Source organism: Bicyclus anynana, chromosome 8, assembly GCF_947172395.1.
Source record: "Bicyclus anynana chromosome 8, ilBicAnyn1.1, whole genome shotgun sequence".
Lineage (NCBI taxonomy): Eukaryota > Metazoa > Arthropoda > Insecta > Lepidoptera > Nymphalidae > Bicyclus > Bicyclus anynana.
The window spans coordinates 2,537,939-2,559,562 of NC_069090.1; the positions used below are offsets into that span (position 1 = coordinate 2,537,939).

Here is a 21,624-nt window from a genome sequence, read left to right on the forward strand (position 1 = left end):
AGTAGGAAAATACTGTGTATACGACAATTGTACAGCGGGCGGGGATCAAACCATCACTTCTTGGTGATGAGTTCTTTTGAGGATTCAAATTTCACTGGTCAATCGAGAAACTATTCATCTAATGCTACGAAAATGAGGTTAAAGGTAGTAGTAGTCTCATAAAGACATTTTACCAACTGGGTACTATTAAACTGAGAGAAAATGAGATCTTTTCAAGATATTTTTCATCAAGACAAAATTATTTTCAGTTACAATTTAGTGGAATGGCGACCCCGCACTAGTAAGCGCAGTGTTGCCCCCCCCCCCCATCAGGTGCACTGACGACATCAAGCGAGTCGCAGCTATTCGCTGGATGCAGATGGCTCAGTATCGTGATGTTTTGAAGTCCCTACAAAAGGCCTATGTCCTGCAGTGGACGTCCATCGGCTGATATGATGATGACATTTTAGTGATGATAGTCGCTAATTAATACCTTTGTTTCAGGTTACACATAGTCCACATCCTAACGCAAGTGGCCGCCGTGTTCTTCCTGTGGAGATTTCTGTTCAGTCGCTCGAACGCGTTGCGGAACCTCTGGCGTCGCATCGTCGACATACTGACGCGCGCCGCGCGACTACTGGCCGTCGCCTGATGTCGCGCGACACCCTGATACACGCTTACATAATGCCACTTGACGCGCGACAAATCGTTGATAATAAACGCTTGATGAAAATAAAGTAATGTTGAATCTTTTTGGGGCCGCGCGACTAATAGTTTCGGATATGCGAATCGTCTCGGGCGTAATTAGTGTATTCCCTTATGTCAAAGGTTGTTTAAACTAAGACACATAGAATTATTTGATATTATACGATGTAGGGAGACGAGAAATGTGTGTTCAATTACAAGTAACTGCAGTCTAAATACAAATCTCGAATGTTGATTTTGATTCGCAAATCACGTGAAAAATCAATCAAAATTTACACATAAGCTACGCAATGTTTACATTAAAACAATGTAATATAAAATTTCGAGTATTTTTTCTTAAAAATCCAAAGAATTCGTATTTTAAACATTCTCAATTCTCAACGCATAAATCATCGGAGAAATCGTAGTTTAATAAAATATTTCACTTACGCATATCACGCGATCGAGCGATTAAATTCTTTAAAAACCCTTCATATTTTATATTATATAAACTATGAAGATATAAACTAGGAATAATTAAATCTAATTACGCCTGTTGATTAATATAGTGGTCAAGGCCAGATGTCGCGCGACAATTTGTTGGCAGATGCTTAGATTTTTTGGCGTACGACGCATCTGTGTTACGAAACTTGTTTGCAATCGTATGTGATAATCACAATCCGTGTCATAGACAAAACTATGATCAGAACAACGATAGCGATTGCAATGCCTTAAAAAGTTTCGTAATACAGCTGCAGATGATAGAATCGTTAGTAAGCGCTTAGGTAAATGTTTTTTTCGTCCTGACGTTAAAATACTTTTAGACGATGATGTTTTATCATCCATATTGTGAGCATGACAGCTTCTTTGTCATTTTAGTCTATGCCACAGATAGGTTTTGTTATCGGCGTGCGAGGAAACTGTTCTATATAAGTTTAAAGTTATCCGTTTATATATCGAACATGGTAACTATCCAATCAGAGTTTCCAAATAGCAGTCTTCCACTATTTGCTAAAGACCACAATGTTAGCGAGCACTGATTCACCCAAGACCAGCAGTGGCGTGCACTTCGTACATGCATTAAAGTACTGCATACCCTGAGGATTGTTCTCTTTATGCTTATTAAATGAAGATTTTCACAGTTTGGTTAATTTTTCTTACTAGTGCATACCTTGATTGTGAAACTTATGCACGCCACTGAAGACCAGCAATGATTGATGTGAAGCTATCACAAGTTTCTTAACTCTAAATTAACTAAAACTCCTATTAATTCGCCTACTGAGCTTGTAATTCGCCCACTGGACTATACTGCGCCTAAAACACCGACAGTTGTAGCCGATTTATCATCTGAATGAATACAGAATGAATTATTAGAAGAACTAATTAGTTTGTACGGTCAAGCTTAATTTTAACAGTGTTCGTAATTCTCCATATCTTCAAACCTGACGGTACAGTTGGATTTAAAAAAAATAAGAAGGATCTTTCTTCCATAATTATGGATCTTGTTGGGTTATTATTTTATACGTTCCGTATTAAAATATACCTAATCTTTTGAATTATAAACGCTCTAAACCTCTAAGGCCTTGCTAATAAAAGTAATTTATCTGGTTCGATGTTTCTGTCATTTAACATTTTCACAATAATTTGACATTTGAGAAAGGAAACCAATGTTGTGCAAACTGTACAAATAGCGTTTAAAAGTCTCTTTTATTTTATGTATTTTTTATAGTGCAACACATATTTTGACAAGGCGGCGTTAGAAACCGTTCGCGTTGCGATTAGTGTGAACTAAGCTTTATAAAAGTTTCTATGATCCAATGCGATATTTTCAATTTGTTTTGAAAATTACAGAGTTTTGAATGAATGGTTATTTTCACGCGTTGATTAAATAATGACTCCTAATTGGGTTTTTCTAGGCTTGGAATAGTTGTATAGAATGGAATTTACCTCATAATTATTGCAATAATTAATATTAAATGTAAGTTTTTCGTAAACTGACGTTGTTAAATACATCTATTTTTCAATATTTTTGCATGTAAGCTAGCAGAGTTCAGTCTGCCTATTAAAAAATGTTTGTTTAGGGATTTTCTGAAGAATTTTAGGTACATGCAAATATATTGAAAATCTACTCGTATCATACACGTGTGCATCGATAATAATTAAAAATTTGGCGCTTTTTAATAACTCGCTTGATGCATCACGTATACTTTGATTATATAATCAAAGGTTCCAAGTTTGCGCCTCGATCTTAATTACAGTCCACTTTTATAAGTTTTAATTATATTTATCTTTTTACTTTACGTTAAAATTGAAGTCCAGCAAAGTCAACATATGATTAGCAAATGGACGGTTAGCTGAGATTTTTTGTCGCCATTTAAAAATAAAACTTCTATGCAGATACATCAGAGTAACTTATAAAAGTGGTAATACTGTACCAACCGACCATACTTGTATGATAAATAAGTAGGTATAGTTTGTTAGCAATTTTTTCGTCTGTTATTAAAATTATTATTGATCCATTATAAAATTATATAATTGATCTAATTCTTTACAACTTAATTGTAAGTTGTTGATCGCGTTTATTTTTCAATTTTAAATTGAGTAATGAAATTAGTAAATTTTGCAATTTTTTCTAGGATTAATGTTAGGTACAAAAAAAAAATCAAAAGTAAGGTTTATTAATCATTTTTAAAGCGCAGAGTTATTTTGTCCCTTTTGAATAGAAACGAACGCTCAAAATTAAAGTCACAATTAAATTGTTATTATATAAATTACGTATTTATTATTTAATTAAATTGTTAATATGACAACGACTGAAACTGTAAAAAAAATAGTTCGTTCAATAATAATTGGGGAGTTACTCTACAAAACAAGTGAACAAACAAAATAATGACGATTGGATTTAAAATATTAGCTATGGCTTGGAAAAAGTAAATTGAGATTATCTGTGATTTTTTTAATGTTTGAAATTTAAATCTACCCACAAAATCATTTATTTAAAAAAATTGTCCATGATAGAGATTTTTAAATATTTGTTTTTACCTGTTTTAAAAGTACCACTATAATCGACAACGCGTCCATATAGTTTTCTCTTAATTTTTTTTTTCTCTTTTTCCATTTTTTATGATTTTCCATCCAAAGACTTGTATTAATAATAATATTGTTTAGGTTCGTGGTTCGAAATATTATGTTCTAGATTAAAATACTGTCTTCGTATTAAATAACCTTGAATTTAGATGTCAGGTTGTAGTTATTCAATAGGTAATCCATAAAGGTTTCCGCAGTCTGCTGAAACTCAAAACTTTACTCGTCTACAAATTTATAAGGCATTGGGAACTTTGACATCTACCTTCAAGCTCATAAAAAATATGGGAGCTAATTTACTTACTCAAACACTGGCGATACAAATAAACACCAATAGATTTAATAATAATAATATAACGATTTTTAACAAAATATAAAACATTTTTATTCCATTATATGATAACATTGTTGATAATATGGCGTCGCAATTATTAAGTGATGTATTAAAAAAAGTACAAACAGTTTCATGTATGGACGGAAGAATTATAATTCCTGTCCATAGATGAAATAGAGTACCTAATAAGTAGGCAGAAAGTTATTTCAATTTTAATTTTACTTAAAGCTAGTAAATTTTGATGATGCGCTGTTTATTATAAAATATACCCGGACTATCTGTATGGTTGCATAAAACAATGCTTATTGCAATGCGAACTGCAATATCTACCTGCATCAAATAGACTTCAACTCTACAGTTAGGCTGGACAAGGAATAAATGATCGCTTTTCACTCAGTATAAAATGTAAATAAACCAATCAGATTATTTGGTGGTGATGTGATTGTTCTATCTTTCATTTGATTGGTTACTTTCTAGTTATATTGGGTGGAAATGCACAAAGCAAGGGCGTTATGTAATAGTTGGCCATATTTATAAACAGTTTAGTTCCATCTCATGACGCTTCCTTAGTATTAGGTAAATAACTCGTAAGGTATTTAAGTTTGTCTAGAAAATTTAATTTGCACTTTTATTTATTTTAATGTAATGCTAGTGTTAATTCGAACTACCGATGTGTGATAACCCCGTAAACAATCTCTATGGTTATGAGGAATAAACTAAAATATGACAACTAAGTTATGGCGGAGACACGTAAGGCTAATTAGTTTGGTGCTAGAGTACTGAGTGTAAGACAGTGCTAAACGCTCTATGTATTTTACTTCGGAAAATAATTTAACATTTCACGTCTCCATTACTATTTAAGATTTTCACTTGTGCTAAATGAAAATAATTTTATCCTCCTTATTACGCCACAATGTTTAGTTGTCATATTTTACTACTACTTTTTAAGGGGTTGGTGAAAGATTTTTTATTAGGTAATTAATTATTGTAGCGTGTGTGCATTTGTGGTCCCTATGTCACTGTGCCACGTCTCACATACACTACAAGCTAGATATAGACATGACAGCGATCAAATCTAAAGTATTCCAAAAGTAGTCTTCCTTTTTCGTCGAAAATTTACGAAACAACTTGTAATATCCTAATAACAAATGCCGCTTTATAACGCGTTAATTTAAAAAGTGTAACACAAATTACAATTTGGTAGCGTTGGAAACCTATTGCGTTACGTTAAGTGTGAACGAATCTTAATGAAAGTTTTTATGGTCCAACACTACAATATGTCCTTTAATAATAATCATTTATTTGCAAAAAATATTGTTCTTTACAACATTCAACTAAATTAATAGTGTGCAAATATTATACCTATTATGGTAAAAAAAATACAAACAGTTACAGTTTCTAAATTATTAAGTGATCTTAATTACTGTGGATATTACAGTTTGTTACGTAAAATGCTATAAAGCGTCTTTACACTAACAATGTAAGCTAATTTGGCACTATAGTATCGTGAAGTGATGGTTAGTAAAATTAATGAGTTATTTCTAATGACTTTTGTATTCAATTAAAAATTTTGTTCTTCCAAATTTTGTGTTTTACCTAGTTTACCTACTTTATCTTCTATTATAATATTATAACTGAGGTTAGGTATAAAAGTTTACCTTGCTTACATATTTCATTATTTCTTTTTTACTCTTTGAGGATTCATTCATTTTAATATTGAGTTGTTTATGACTATAAAATTGCGTAGTTTCATGTCTTACAAATGATGAAATCTTATAGAATTTGAAAGTGTTAAGGGGTTTTAAGTTGTTCGAAGTGCATTCCTCATATTTAAATAAAAAGATATACTCAGTAGCTTATGGCACGACCCACTAGTGCCATATTAGCCGTTTATTAAAAATAAAGTCTTCGTGAAATACCCACACAATGTTCTGTGTAAGCTCTACTTGTTAAGTAATGCCTAAGTTTTTTTTTCGTTGTAATTTATTAGCATTTTTCTTAATGTGTAAGCCTAACGCATGCTTCGCTCTCATTCGGAGGAATCGATTTTACAATATTGGATACTCCGTTCACAAATTTTTAGCTGCCATTAATTTTAGATACAAACGATTATGATATAATATAGGAATATTCGGCATTGAATATCGATTCCGTTTTACTTCCAGTGTTAAATATTTTTTAAGTTATCTTAGATATTGTTGTACGCGCGTTTTTTTGCGCGCCATGATTGCTCGGTGGCCGCGTCATCGCATCGCTTTGGCTGCGCTATGCGTTGTACAACCGGATTATAATGTATTATAAATGAATTGATTCCTAAAAAGCGAGTAATGTGAATTATGAATATATTATTATGATTTGTTTTTCGCATGTAAGTATATATATGTAAATTTTGAACAAATTGGTCTCTTCTTTGTTTTAGCGTGCTTTGTAAATGTTACGTTACGTATGCTTTTATGTATTTAATAGTTCGTCTGATTGCAAATGTTCGGATGGTAATGTACGTGCGAATTATTATAATTATTGTTTTGTATATAGTGTTTAGTTGTCCAAAGGTAAATCCAAATACATTATTGACAAATTATGTTATAAATTTGTTTCACTGTATGTTGTAGACGATTTTTGAAGTGACACCTGCGCGTGGAAACGTACGATTTTTGAACGGATATTCAGTAGTCGGGACGCCATCTTGTTCAGTAGTTTTAAATCTATAAAATGTACTGGTCACAATTAAAATACAATTTGATGCTTAACGACATGTATTATAATAAAATGTTACTGTAAAAACCATATTTAAGACTATAATATTACATTGGTGGCATTTCGCGCCGTTAGTTTCAAGATGGCGGGAGTGTTCGTTCAGGAATCGCGTGAGAAAATGCTTTAAAATTAAATTTGTTTCGCTTAGAAGCCAGCGGTTTATGCTAATGGTAATGGAATCCGTAAAATCTTGGTGGAAGGTTAAAACTTTTAAAAATGCTCAATGATCGATAGTCCCCGTCTCGATTTAGTTAGGCCTACAGAAGCCCATACAAATAAGTTATTGTGTTTATGGAAAAAATCACATTATTAAATATCTGTCACGTGTATGTATTGACTTTGTTAGAGCGAGATAGCGCAATAATTGTCCTAGCTAGAGCGGGACAGGGATAGTCCGCAGGCAGCCAATGTGTCTCGGTGATAGGACGGTATATACATGGGGGGTTAATTTATTATTCCATATATATTAAAATAAAATAATGTAAAGTTTAACATGTTTTATTTGAATTCCCCAACCTTAGAAAGCGATTGGTAAGTATCTACTACTAGTCAATATTAAAAGTTAATTTATCTCGGTACGCTTCCAGAAAAGAGGTACTTAACGTTTGTGAGGTTAAAGGATATGGTGATCTCTGGCTCCAATGATCTGATGTTGATTTTTTTTTCAATAGAAAGCCACGTTATTTGTGAGTATCTCTCTTTATTTTATCTATCTTTATTTTATCCCCGTATTAACCTGCCAATCCACCGAATTGGAGCGAGGCAGCAGAGCCGAGAAACGGAGAAATATTAACCAAAAGGATTGCATAAAAATGTCCACTCCTCTTAAGTGGACAGAGGCTTCAGAGGTAGTTTAAAAATCCATATAAAACCGGTAAGCGGAGCAGGGAAACGGAGCAAGGCTGCGGAGCAGAATCCCGCTCCGGTGGACAGACACAGTACGCAACTCCGCTCCGCATTCGTCCGTTTCTCCGCTATGCTCCCTCGCTCCGCTCTGGTGTACTGGCAGCCTTACCATGAGAACAGGAACTACGCGGGTCTAGTAGGTAATAAATTAAAACAACAAATTATATAATGTTCTTAAAATGTTTATTAAATTTAACAAAATACCAGTAGGTAATGTTTTGAAATGTCAACGTGGCTCGTAGTAATGAGCGACTCCCTTGACAGTTTAAAATATTTAATTAATGTTAAAATTTTTAGATACGAGTACCAAAATGTCTATCTTAATAATTAGATTATAAAAAGGTTACATAATAAGGGTTTATTTTATAAACCGTGTTTATTATCAAGCCTTATTTCGTTTGGTTTATAAACCGCATTCGAAATTTAAAACCACTCACTGTTTCACTTTATAAAACTTGAGGTTTTATAATTTTAGAGTAGGTCTTATATATAATTGGTGCAAACGTGCAAAATCATTATATAATTAAAATAATGTAATTAAAAATACAATGAGTAAAACGCAACGCGTAATACTCATTGTATTTTTTAGAACCAGGAGCGCTATTCTATAACGTGTTAGAGTCAGGAGCGCTCTTCTATAACGTTTTAGAACGAGGAGCGCTATTCTTTACGTTTTAGAATCAGGAACGCTTTTCTATAAAGTTTTAGAAACAGGAGCGTTATTCTTTAACATTTTAGAATCAGGAGCGTTATTCTATAACGTGTTAGAATCAGGACCACTATTCTTTACCTTTTAGAATCAAGAGCGCTATTCTTTACGCTTTAGAATACGAAGTGCTATTCTTTAACGTGTTAGAACAAGGAGCGCTAGTCTATAACGTGTTAGAATCAGGACCACTATTCTTTACGTTTTAGAATCAGGAGTGCTATTCTCTAACGTTATAGAATCAAGAGCGCTATAATAATCATATATATGTTTTTATAATTCAACATAGTGAATTTCCAAATCGTCTCGTATCACTCTCAGTGTAACATGACACTATATAAATGAATAAAGGCCAATTCGAAGCTCGGCAATGTGAGTTTTAAAAACATCCTATCAGAGTTTGAATTGCCTTAACTAATAAAGATCTTTTAAAGCTGGTGAGAAATTAAGTTAATCGGTAACAACGTCAACTGTGGAAACTTCTTCCTTTTTAAATTCACTCTCATACCTGAAAAAAAAACAAAGATTTTTAACATCTCTAGCATATATATATGCTACGTGACGGATGTTACCCTGCAGTATATCATCATCATCACATTAGCTGATAGACGTCCACTGCAGGACATAGGCCTACTGTAGAGACTTCCAAACATTACAATCCTAAGTCACATCCAGCGAATACCTACCTACGACTATATTAGCTTGATATCGTCAGTGCATCTTGGAGGGGTTTGTTCGACCAACACTGCGCTTTCTAGTGTGGGGTCCCCCATTGCCACTTATGCTTCGCGACTCGTTGAGCTATGTCGGTGACTGTGGTTCTTCTGCGGATATCCTCATTCTGATTCGATCGCGCCGAGCTTAGCTCGTTCGTGTGACTGAGGCTTTTTATGAGGCCCATAGTTAGATAACGGAAACCAGCAAGTTGGCAGTACCTACACCGTCAGACGTTAGTAAGAATTTATTGAAAGAAACGAAAGCTCAATATTGATTCCCAGGACTCGAACCCACGAACACATGATTGGAAACTACATATTCATTATCATTAACATCTGACAGTGGCTGTTAATTCATTTAACATTATCATCCTATAGGAAACAGCGTAATAGACCTAAGCTACATATCCTCACTAAAATAAGGAGGGAGGTCTAGTCCCAGTGCGTCGCATCCAGATCTGCATCCTACGAATCGCATCAAACGGATTTTTAACCGACTTCAAAAATAAGGTAGAGGTGCTCAATACGACGCGTTTGTTTTTTTTTAATGTTTGTTATCTTATAACTTCGTCATTTATTAACCAATTTTAAAAATTAAAGCCGTTTCTGGAAGTACCACGGGAAAGAACTGTCTGAAAATCGTAAAAATTAATGATTTAAACGGCTTGTGATCAGAAGATAGCACGTTCAATGTTATTTTTCGCTTTTTAGTTTGAAATTCTGATTTTGAAGTCAGTTAACTTATTATATGATTTTTTTTAACGTGAGGTAGATAAATGCGGACGGTGCGGATCTGTGGACGCCTGTCATAAATAGCCTTATAATGAGTAATAGGGATACTCACATCTCCAATGGCGGGCAAAGGAAATGTCGTATGTTCCTCGGCATCACAACATCAGCCTGTATCTTGCTCACTTCTAGCGCATACTCTTCGAAGTCTTTGACCAGGTCATTGTCTACTGTGGGGCCAATGCCAGGCACTGCGTACACCACTATAATCTGAAATGAGATTATACTATAGGCCCGCAACTTTATCTGCGTGGAAAACTGACCCCTAACTTAAAAAATGGGACTTTCATACACAGCTCCCCACCCAGATTTCTTCCCTTAAAGTAAAAGTGTAGTACAATCTGTTCTTCTTTCAAAGGTATGCATCTAATCATTTAAGAGATGTCTAAAATAATTAAATTATTTTAACTAAGTTGCATAGGTTTAAGCTACTATGTGTTTTATTACACCAAGCTACTATACGCCAAGCTTACATACAATACATACTCGTACATACATACCGTTACACCTCATTCACATAGGGCTAGGTAGAGACCATAAGACCCATCCACTTGCTACTAATTTTGCACATCTACTTTGTTTCTTCCATTCTTTTCAATCCTTTCATACAAGTATGTCGGTTTTCTTAGACATTTGATAAAATTTTTAATGTTTAAAATGCTTGGACGCAACTGAATTACCTTTCATCTTCACACAAATATTTTATGCGAAGATAATAAATATTGGGAATAATGATAATTTTTAAAAAGAGCAACAGTTGAAGTTTCTAGCCAACTCTACGTAACAGAATCTGCCTTCTAACACGGTGGTAGTCTCTATCAATAGTCAAACTTGAAGTTTCAAAATGGTAAACATGAAAGAAACTTACTTTATTCTATAGTAAAGGTTAAACTTATTTTATTCTATAGATCATTAACCAAATGTTAGTAAAATATTGCTACCTCCGGTATAGCTTCCTCCTCTTCTTCTACCTCCTCCACTTCAGGAACAATAATATCCATATTGTCGTCGAGGAATTGTTCAAGTAGGTCCTTTATCATCTGCACCTCTTCGGGTTTTGCCTAAAACAGTCCTCATTATCACAACTAGTACTACCTATTTCTATTATCTAATCTTGGCGCTATGAAATTCAGTGCTACAATTATGTAAAGTAAGCTAATGAAATGAAAAAGAATAAGTATTAGACAAAAAAGGCAACAATAGTCATGTCTATTGTATGGGGCGCCCATCTAAAATATTGATTTTATTCTAATGTATAATTGTATTTATTTATAAAGTAAATAATTTTACTCAATATTCTGTGGATATTTCGTGTCATAAAACATGGTTAACCTGCATACCTAACTGAGAATTTTCTTAATTCTCGAGGCGTGTGATGTCTGGCAATCCGCATTGGGCCAGTGAGTCAGCGAGATGGACTAAAGCCTAGCCCCTCTCACCCTAAGAGGATACTCATGCTCTAAAATGAGCCGAATATGGGTGCTAATGATGATTTCAACTGTGTACCTACCTGTTGCCGTTATCAATATCGACCAATAACAAGCAAAAATCACGTTTGTATTGGAATAAAGGACTATATTTTTTGTAATTGTTATAGCGGCAACAGAAATATAGGTATTTCTCAATCATTTGTGAAAATTTAAAATGTCTAACTAATAGAGTCTCAATAGCTCAACGGTAAAGCGGTCGGACTATTACCGAGGGGTGGTGTTTCGATCCCCGCCCCGTTGGTCTATTGTCGTACCCATTCCTAACACAGTTTTTCCCGACAAATTGAAGGGAAATGGGAATATTGGTCATATTTAAAAAAAGACATAGCCAATATTCTTTTAAAAAAACTATCACGGTTCATAAGATACAGCTTTATGACAGACAGACAGCGGGGTCTTAGTAGTACAGATTCCTATACAATATTTTCCCACACCTTTTTCTTCTTCAAGTCAGGATCTGGTAGGACAGCTATCTGATCGTCAATGTAGTCCATTATCTCTCTCTCCACGTTCGCCACAATGAACTCACCGCTTGTAATTGACATTTGACGTCCGGCCACCATTCCTGAAAGCATTTGAAAAATATATTTGTGAAGATATAATCAATATTATTTCCGTAAGAAACAAAAGAGGAACTTAAACGCTTAACGAGTACCTAAACATTTTTTGTCGATATAACACAAGATGAAGGTGCGGAGTTATGGATTTGTGGTATTCTGTTTATTTTATTTTTTTCTAGATTCTCATTTTTTTTCGTTTTTGAAGTGAAATCTTATTTAGCCACGTTGGCATTTAGAGATTCGCACCACCGACAAGCTCATGATTGGCGCATTCGCAGTGTGTATAGGCACTTTTAGGATGGGTAAAATCACTGCATTCGCGTCACCGACATGCATAAAGCAGTACCAACTTCATCCGCGTGTAAATCGATTTATACCTTCAACCCCTATTTCGCCCCCTTCAATTTATACTTTTACTTCACTCCACTCTATTCTATACGACTTTCCATACAAACTTTTAATTTTTTTTTTATTCTTTACAAGTTAGCCCTTGACTACAATCTCACCTGATGGTAAGTGATGATGCAGTCTAAGATGGAAGCGGGCTAACTTGTTAGGAGGAGGAGGAGGAGGGTTTTAGGGTCAAAAAGTAGCCTATACTTTGCTCTAAAGTCCCATTTACCACTATACCAAAATTCATCTTGATCGGTTCAGCCGTTTAGCTGTGAAAATGTAAAAGGTAAAGGTAAGTGAATCAATCTAACCAAGATCATAAAAAGCGGATTTGTATTTGCCCACAATTTCTCCAATTTCATAGAACGTTCGCTCCAAATCTTGACGACGATTTTCACGGTCATTATACCACTGTCATGTAACATAAATATTATTTAATAGGTTTATTATGTTTAATTTGTTAAATGAACTTGTCAATTAACTTTTCTACAACTTTCTCAGAATCTTTAGTAGGTAACACATCTAAGACTAGATTAAAAACAGAGATTTACCCCCGTTTATCTAAAACTACAGAAACTTCAAAGTACCTAACTCTAGGAAAAATTAAAAGGGTTTTTTCTTTAATCTATCAATGTAAGCACATTTACTTCGTCAATATATAACTGAATCTTATGCCTTTCTTGTTCAATTAAAAGTACAGATTCTTCGTTTGTAGCTGTATCTATTTCAAGTAACTCTTCGCCTATTTCTTCATTTTCTGGCTGCGACGACGTTTCTTTTGGTTCACCTAAATTTATGTTATTAATAAAATGTTAATTTTAACTTTATCAAACAATTGTATTAGGTTACATACTATTTCCAAAGCTACTAATTACTTAAGTTAAATGACTACTTATATTTACATCCTTGTTATATCACAAGTTTCAAGAATTTGATTATTTTTTATAAATTGGTTATAAATTATACAATAAATGGTAATAATAATAAAAGAAATAAATGTAACCATAAAATTCATAAGGTACTTCGCGTCCATCTTCGTCTGCCACTACTATTTGTATTCCTTTTTTCACTTTTTCATCTTTTTTCGATACCTCTATATTAGAAAATTTTAGTAAGTCAAGATTTCCCTTCGTTTGTATATTATAATTTTTAACAATATCCAAATTTCGATTTTGTTTTCACTTACCAGTGGGTGCGGCTTCTTGTGTAGCTACCTGTGCCGTGCTTAGTTCGTGAAGCTTTTGCTGCAAAAGTACAATTTCATTTAGTATTCTATCATTATTTTTATCACTGTTATCACAATTTTCATCATACATATGTCCTTGTAATTTGGAAAGCCTAGCACTAATCCATTAATATAGCCTTTTCAGAGAGCATTATAATATTTAAATGTATTTAACATTGTCATATAAGAGCATCATATTGCTTTGCTATCAGAATCACCCCATATATGTTCGCTATTATCATCAGGAATGCTGATTTAGATGTAGTTTGATTTCATTTTGATGTTGGATTAATAGCCAAAAAGTATCGTTTTATAATATAATAATTGTTACTTGACTAACATCGACTTCAGGGTTTGAAACGGCTCTACCTGAAAATTTATTCAAGTTAGATGTTGAATTAATAATATAAAGTAATGCTAATGAAAGTCAAATATTAATCAAACGTAAGGTAAACGTTATTAAAAAATAGTATTAGTTATGACATATGACAAATAACATTCAACTAATTGGGCAGTACCATAAATAGACACTTTAACTTTGGAATCTATTTATTATATTTATTATAGTCTCTATAAATAATAAAAATAGCTGACTGACATATCAACACAGCTGAAACTACTGTAACAAACACGCTAGAGACCACTACGAAAAGATTTATTGCAACTACAATTTTCAAGGGAACCAAAATTTTTATGAAAGGTCATTTTGAAATTGGAAGGTTCATGGTTTTTCAAACGGATCAAGATGCAATCGTCTGATAGGTATTAAAAACAAGTTGCTATGCTATATATGTTTGTCATTATTAGAATATAACCTTTTCTCTCTCTCAAATAGCTCTCCCGTTCTATCCGAGCTTCTCTTTCGATGGACGGTGAGCGTTCTAGTCTGCCAAGCAGTGGCGTATTGAGTTTTACACTTAACTTTGGCTCGTGGGAAACATAGTCACCAATTAGCGTCAGCTTGCGAAGATGTTTCGTGTCTTGCCAGTAATCATCTGACAAATTCTAGAAACAAAGTCGTTTGAATTTACTTTGATGAAATTTCTGGGGCAGTTGGTAATCTGACATCAGAGAAGTTCTGGATTTGATTTTATATTGTCTAACCACCCTATCGGCTTAAATGTGTCAGTGTTATTGAAGGTTTTTAATATACAATATTGAAGATTTGTCTCATCATTAATTTATTTGCTATCAAGTACTTACATTATTCATCTATTTGCTATCTAAGTATTTACACTTCCAAAAAGTATTTTTATAAATCTTTAAAAGTACGGAACGGATTTTGATGCAGTTTTTTTAATAGATAGAGTGATTGAAGAGAAAGGTTTATATGTACTAAACCCATTAAACGGTGGAGAAATACTGTTATTTTTGACTCCACTTCCACTTCCACTCTTGTACCCCGTAACATTAAATTTATTTAAGTGAATAAATCTAACTAAATAAAAAGAAATAAATAAAAAAACCCAATTTTTTGAGATATATCAAGATGGCGCCCTTACAGCAACTATGTCATGACAATTGAAAGCAAACGATTAATGCATTGTAAACGTCATCTATCCGCCATTATTAAACGTTATCTATACCCCTATTAATGTTGCATTTCTTGGGATATAATGACTATTATTTCGAAAGAATTAAAGTAAATTCGTAGATTTGTATAATCAAAAATATTTTTAAAAAATATCTTCTTTTATTTCCGCTAGGGTACAATGACCAAAAAGTATTTTTATACGTAAATATTTTGTTGTCTTTTAATTTTAAGCGCTAGAACGCAGTTAGTATTTTGCCAACATTCCACGTGGGCATGATTTGTATAGTTGTGATAATGTTGGCATAAGGTTAAGTTCTTAATTGTATTCTTTCTCAATAAAAAGGACAACACTTACTTCTTCTTCAAATTCAATTTCTGGCTGCGTTTCCTCTTCTACGATGGTTTCTGGTTTTGGAGTTTCACCTGTATAAACGAGATTTTTTTTATGTAAACAAAATAATTTGTGATTAATATTATATACTGACTTCGAAAGAATAATGAATAATTTAAGTTTGGACGCGTTCTTTGGCTATATTGATTCTGAATGTTAGTCAAGCCTTAGGTTATCTGCTCCTAACCATTGTTTAAGTAATGGGATACTTTAACTAGGTATTTTATTTTGTTCAATAACAACCGTTGACTGCGATCTCACCTGCGGGCCTATGTATCTCGGTGTACCATTCAATGAATGAGTCACTAAATCGTTTTTCCCCAAACGGTGAAGGAAAATAACATTTTTAATTTTCTAAAGTGTGTGAAGTCTGCCAATTCGCATTAGGTCAACGTGGTCTATTAGCCTTATCCATCTCATTCTGAAAGGCGACTCGTGCTTAATAGTGAGCATGGGTTGTTAATGATGAATAATGACATGATTACTACACTAGTTCCATCAACTATTACTGTAAAAAAGTTACTAGGTACCTTCTCTGTATCCATTCAAGTATTTGACGTCCTTAGAGGCGTCGACGCGCGCCAAGTACTGGTACATAGCGAGGAAGTCTGTAACGGGTATGGCTGCTGAACCTCCGTCGGGTTCCTTGGTCAGCATCTCGCAGAGCAGTATCATCGTATGAGTTAGGGTCTAGAATACGAAAGTCCTGACTTGTTAGTTTACCTTTAGTGGCTTTGAGATTAGATACTTGGTTACTAGTTTTTTTTTTAAAGAATATTTGCCATATTTTTAAATATGACCAATATTCCCATTTCCCTCCAACTAGTCGGGAAAGACTGTGTTAGGAGAGGGTACGACAATAGACCAATAGGGCGGGGATCGAACCACCATCCCTCGGTGATAGTCCAACCGCTCTTACCGTTGAGCTATTGATTCTGCAATGTTTATTTTTAAAGTCAAGAGTGAACTGATGACACGGCTACGGAGTAAAACATGGCGGCGTAACTTGAACTTTATCATCTATTCTAATATTATAAAGATGAAATGTTTGATTGTTTGTTTGTAATAGTATAAAGTAAATCTAATAAATTTTAATTATTATTATTTTTTCGTTTTTTTTTCATGAATATTTGTCATAACTTTTTAAAATGTCCAATATTCCCATTCCCCTGCAACTAGTCGGGAAAGACCGTATTAAGAGTGGGTACGACAATAGACCAATGGGGCGGGGATCGAACCTCCACCCCTTGATGATGAGTCCAACCGCTCTTACCGTTAAGCTATTGAGGCTTTAGTTTCGAACCCCTACGGAGCCCTTAGTCATGAGCTGGTTCTTGCATCGCGGCACGATCCAAACGGCGAAACGGGTGCGCGACGCGCAGCTGCTCGAATTGCGCGCTGGGAGAGGGGTTGAGTGGTGGGGAGTGAAGGTTCGCAAGCAGAACCTCCTCATGACTAAGGGCTCCGTTTGGATTTGAAACTAGTCGGGCATACTCCGACTTAATATCACGTGAGTTTTAGCCGTGTTTCATAATCAATTAATATGAATAACCCTCACGATAGTTTAAATTCTAAAAAAGTACTTACCTTGGTCAATAAAGCTCTATAAATATATAATTGTACTTACCTTAGTTAATAAACCCCCAGCTACAGCGATGAAACGTAAGAAAGGGACACTATCTTCCCTCATGTAGACTTCGCAGAGGCAGAAGATCCTCTTCAGCTCGTTAGGATCCAGACAGAATCCGCGCCAGGCTCTGCGCACCACTGGCAGAGGTATCTCGGTCATTCTAGCCAACTAGGGAACAATTTTTTTTTACATCACTGTATGTAGTATAAAACAAAGTCGCTTTCTCTGTCCCTATATGCCTATATTCCTATGTATACTTAAATCTTTAAAAGTACGGAACGGATTTTGATGCAGTTTTTTAATATATAGAGTGATTGAAGAGGAAGGGTTACATGTATAATAACACCCATTAAACGGTGAAGAAATACTGTTATTTTTGAGGTTTCTATTGTGATGTAAGTTAAATACCTAATGATTTTTTTCCGTTAACATGTCGAACGCAGGCTCTACGAGATTTATCAAATGTACTTTTCAATGTGTACTCTGCATCAGAAAGCATATTATTGCAATTATCTTATGACACAGGGGCGTAGCTACCGCCGTATCAATGATACGGGGCCCTGGGGCAACAGGGGTCCCTTACGTGTAAAAGCAAAAGTTAGTAAAAGTAGATGGTCCATTTCAGGTCCACTCTTGTACCCCGTATCATTAAAATTTTAAAAATATAAGGATTTTATTAAAAATTTTTTATTCACGTTAATAAATTTTAATAAAATCCTTGTATTTTTAAAATTTTTATTTTGATAAATCTCGTAGAGCCTGCGTTCGCCATGTTAGCGGAAAAAAATCATTAGGTATTTAACTTACATCAAAATAGAAACTAAATAAATAACTAAATAAAAAGAAATAAATAAAAAAAACCCAAGTTTTTGAGATATATCAAGATGGCGCCCTTACAGCAACTATGACTTGACAATTGACAGCAAACGTCAAATCGATTACTGCATTGAAAACGTCATCTATCCGTCATTATTACCCATATAGTGTTGCATTTCTTGGGAGATAATGACTATTATTTCGAAAGTAAGTAGTAAAGTAAATTCGTAGATTTGTAAAATCAAAAATATAAAAAAAAAAAATATCTTCTTTTATTTCCGCCAGGGTACAATGACTTATCCTGGGCTCCATACAATTTTGGACCATCCTTTAATCCACAATCTCACGTAATTCCTTGCTTAGGCGAGCGCCCAAAAGTTAGAAACATCCTTCATAGGTTAAGTCGTTGTCATATTTATTTTAAACGAGCACTTTTTTTTCTTATGTAAGAAATCTTTGCCCTTCATTAGTTGGGCCCCCCAACTAATTATGATACGGGCATCCAAAGCACGCTACGCCACTGTAACGACAGCCATTGACCATTTCTAGAAAAGTGTACGATTACAAACGTACCTGATTGGCTAAAACCTTCAAGCACCCCCTGGTCAGACCACCCTCTGTGCTGTATATGGGGTACTCGAGCCTCAGTTTGACAGGCGGGGGTCGGTTTTGTGACAGCGCGGAGAAATACTCGAAAGACCATCGCAGGAGATCATACGGCTGAGTTTTTATGGCCGCTGTAAAAAATATTGCTCAGTATTTGTTTAACCTTTAATTTAGTTCATCATTATCAACCCATTTCCGGCTCACTGCTGAGCTCGAGTCTCTACTTAGAATGATAGGAGTTAGGCCAATAGTCCACCAATGCGGATTGGCAGACTTCACACACGCAGAGAATTCAGAACTTTCTCTTGAATTCAGGTTTCCTCACGATGTTTTTTCCTTCACCGTTTGAGACACGTGATATTTAATTTCTTAAAATGCACACAACTGAAAAGTTGAAGGTGCATGCTCCGGACCGGATTCAATTCCGGAATTGGAGGCAGAGGTCATATCTACTGAGCTATCACGGTTCAATTAATTTAATTATTTGAATAAATTTATTGATATAAATAACTACATGGCTGAGAGGACAGACTCAAATCATAGATAATTATGCTGAATTCGATCCCTGAACGATGACTTATTGTTGTATCCACGGCATTTAGCTAACTTGGAGGGAAAAGGGGAATACTGGCTATTGAAATGAGCGTTTTTTGCGAAAGTTCTTGAACAAATCTTTTTTTTGCCGTGGACGCAGGGTCACTACACACTGCTATAACAACAATGCAATAACAAATCGCGTGGATCTTACAATAGTAGATTTCCAAATGATAACGGACTTAATATTTAAACATGTACCCATAGATTTATAACACGTAGACAGTGTGTAGTCGCAGGATTCGTAAGCCGTTTTATGTGTCCCGAAATGGGAGCCCTTGACGCATCGCTACGCTACGATAAGTGCGCTTGCGTGCGTGTCGGCGAGGGCAATTATTGGCTGGTGCGAGGCATCGGCCGTGGCTCTTTACGACCCTACCGGCAAAGACGTACCGCTAAGCGATTTAGCGTTCCGGTACGATATCGTGTAGAAACCGAAAGGGGTGTTGATTTTCATTCTCCTTTTCATTTCATTTTAATCCTCCTCCTAACAAGGCTAACTTGTTAGGAGGAAGGATTAAAATCAACTAAATCGCTACGCTTCCATCTGAGATTGCATCATCACTTACCATCAGATGAGATTGTAGTCAAGGGCTAACTTGTAAAGATTAAAAAAAATATATCTTAGCTCTTGCACTCACATAGTCTCAGTTGTGGCTTACGTTTGGAGTTTGAAAAGTTCTTAGGTGTTGCGGGCAATCGATGATTGCGGGTCTATAGGTTATTAGTCTAAGCATGTACCTTTGCAATATCTTTTCAATATGTAGGGAAACTTCGGTGGTATCACGATCTGCTGTGAGCAGTACATCTGCTCGATTAGCTCTGGCATCTTGGAGTTTTACTTTATTCTGTCTGGAATATTAAATAACTGATATAAATCTAGACGAATATTATAAAGAAGTAAAGTTTGTCGTATTGTAGGAGTAATCCTAATCTCTGCGGATCTGCTAAACAGATTTTATGACTAGAAAGGCACGTTATTTATAAGCGTCATAGGCTATATATATTTTACCCTCGCAGAAAGAGAAATATAATATAATAATTAAACACTCGTTGTGGGTACTTACTTCCAAGCACGCCTACATAGAATCAGGTGTCTAATTGCGTTTAATTTTTGATTGTATTAAGTTTAGACTAGTAATTAAACTTAAATAAATAATGAGCCTTTCTTATACTTCGGTATTATACAATACACTGTTGAATACGAGTACACAAGAATCAACATTATATTTTATAAGTTGGTGGAGTAATTTAATTTTTTTTTTTTTTTATTGAGCTGGCTCATTTTTTGCGCAAAGGATCAGCCTGGCTGTCCAGCGCGGAAATGCAGCCAGTATTCTTGCCACCATTCCACGTGGGCATGATTTGTATAGTTATTAGGATAAGTTAGCTTAAGTTCCCTATTGTATTCTTTCTCAGTAATTTAATTACATATGTATCTTGAGAGTTCAAAGAAGAAGGTAAGTACTTATGTAAGAAGTACCTGAACAAACTATTGGAGGAAATTTAGAAAGAACGGAAAATATCTATTAGTAACCACTTCAACTTGATAATTTTATCAGACGAAATCTGAATTTGAAATTTTTGTTCACTTACCGAGTTGGGAATTTTCGCGTTACCGATTTGAGTGTTTTGACACGTGTTGTCATAGCAACGGATAGCTACAAATGTCAACAAATGATAGACTAATGCTAGCCACTCACCATCCGATAAGCCCACTTGCCTGCTGTGCTGCAGCCCTAACTGATCCGATAAAACTGATCGTGTGTTGTTGCGATCGGCATGATGTAATGACATTGCGACCAACATTCGATCAGTTTTATTGAACGTCAAGCCGTTAGCACTGCAGGCATGTGGGCTTATTGGGTGATGGGTAGCTGTAGCAATGTAATAAACGAGAGCCTGTGATGGGCCCTCATCTAATTTATAACTTTGACGGCCTCCTGGTCTGGCTGTTGGGAGGCTTCGGCCGTGGCTAACACCCTACCCGTAAAGATGTATCGACATAGCGTGTCGGTAGGATGTCGTGTAGAAACTGAAAGGGGTGTGGTTTTTCATCTTACTCCTAACAAGTTAGACCGCTTCCATCTTAGATTGCATCATCACTAACTATCAGGTGTGTTTGTAGACAAGGGCTAACTTGTAAAAAATACAAATAAGTAGGTCTATTAAATCTACATGTTCTAAAATAAAGGCCTCCGCCGCATCTGTTTGTTCGTGATAAACTCGAAAACTATTGAACGGATTTTCATGAGGTTTTCACAAATAGTTATACTCCTGCGTAAGTAGTTACGGCAGACAACTATGTAGTTTGGGCCATGGTGTGTTTGGAAGATAGGTAGCATTTTTCAAGGGTTCACTGAACCAAGGAGGCAATGTAACCTTATTAATTAAAAATAATAAAGTTTGTTTCATAAACTATCCTACTAA

General features: G+C 34.9%; 2 protein-coding genes across 2 annotated transcripts in view; one reads left to right on the forward strand and one right to left on the reverse strand.

Annotated features, from left to right (window-relative positions):
* LOC112045122 (putative fatty acyl-CoA reductase CG5065) overlaps nt 1-7,330 on the forward strand; it is a 46,661-nt gene extending 39,331 nt beyond the window's left edge. Inside the window, exon 12 of the mRNA XM_052883069.1 lies at nt 484-7,330. Within this exon, the coding sequence (XP_052739029.1) occupies nt 484-631 (148 nt within the window). The 3' untranslated portion in view covers nt 632-7,330. The remainder of the gene's footprint in view (nt 1-483) is intronic.
* A 589-nt stretch (nt 7,331-7,919) lies between these two features.
* On the reverse strand, nt 7,920-20,916 carry LOC112045139 (ropporin-1-like protein). Its single transcript, XM_024081222.2, has 11 exons — nt 20,791-20,916; nt 19,936-20,046; nt 18,568-18,731; nt 17,176-17,346; nt 16,079-16,238; nt 15,513-15,580; nt 13,585-13,642; nt 11,880-12,010; nt 10,897-11,016; nt 10,011-10,165; nt 7,920-8,958 (listed from the first exon to the last, which is right to left on the reverse strand). Exons 2-11 carry the CDS (start codon nt 20,021-20,023, stop codon nt 8,901-8,903), a joined length of 1,173 nt encoding a protein of 390 aa, XP_023936990.1. The 5' UTR covers nt 20,024-20,046; nt 20,791-20,916; the 3' UTR covers nt 7,920-8,900.
* Between the last annotated feature and the right edge of the window lie 708 nt (nt 20,917-21,624).

What these genes read in the sequence shown, in the direction of transcription:
- LOC112045139 (XM_024081222.2), bottom strand. Translation starts at nt 20,023, where the DNA reads ATGCCAGAGCTAATCGAGCAGATGTACTGCTCACAGCAGATCGTGATA. An exon ending in ATTGAAAAGATATTGCAAAG is followed by an intron (nt 18,732 to 19,935) that starts GTACATGCTTAG and finishes TATTTTTTACAG; the next exon opens with CGGCCATAAAAACTCAGCCG. An exon ending in TGAAGGTTTTAGCCAATCAG is followed by an intron (nt 17,347 to 18,567) that starts GTACGTTTGTAA and finishes ATTGTTCCCTAG; the next exon opens with TTGGCTAGAATGACCGAGAT.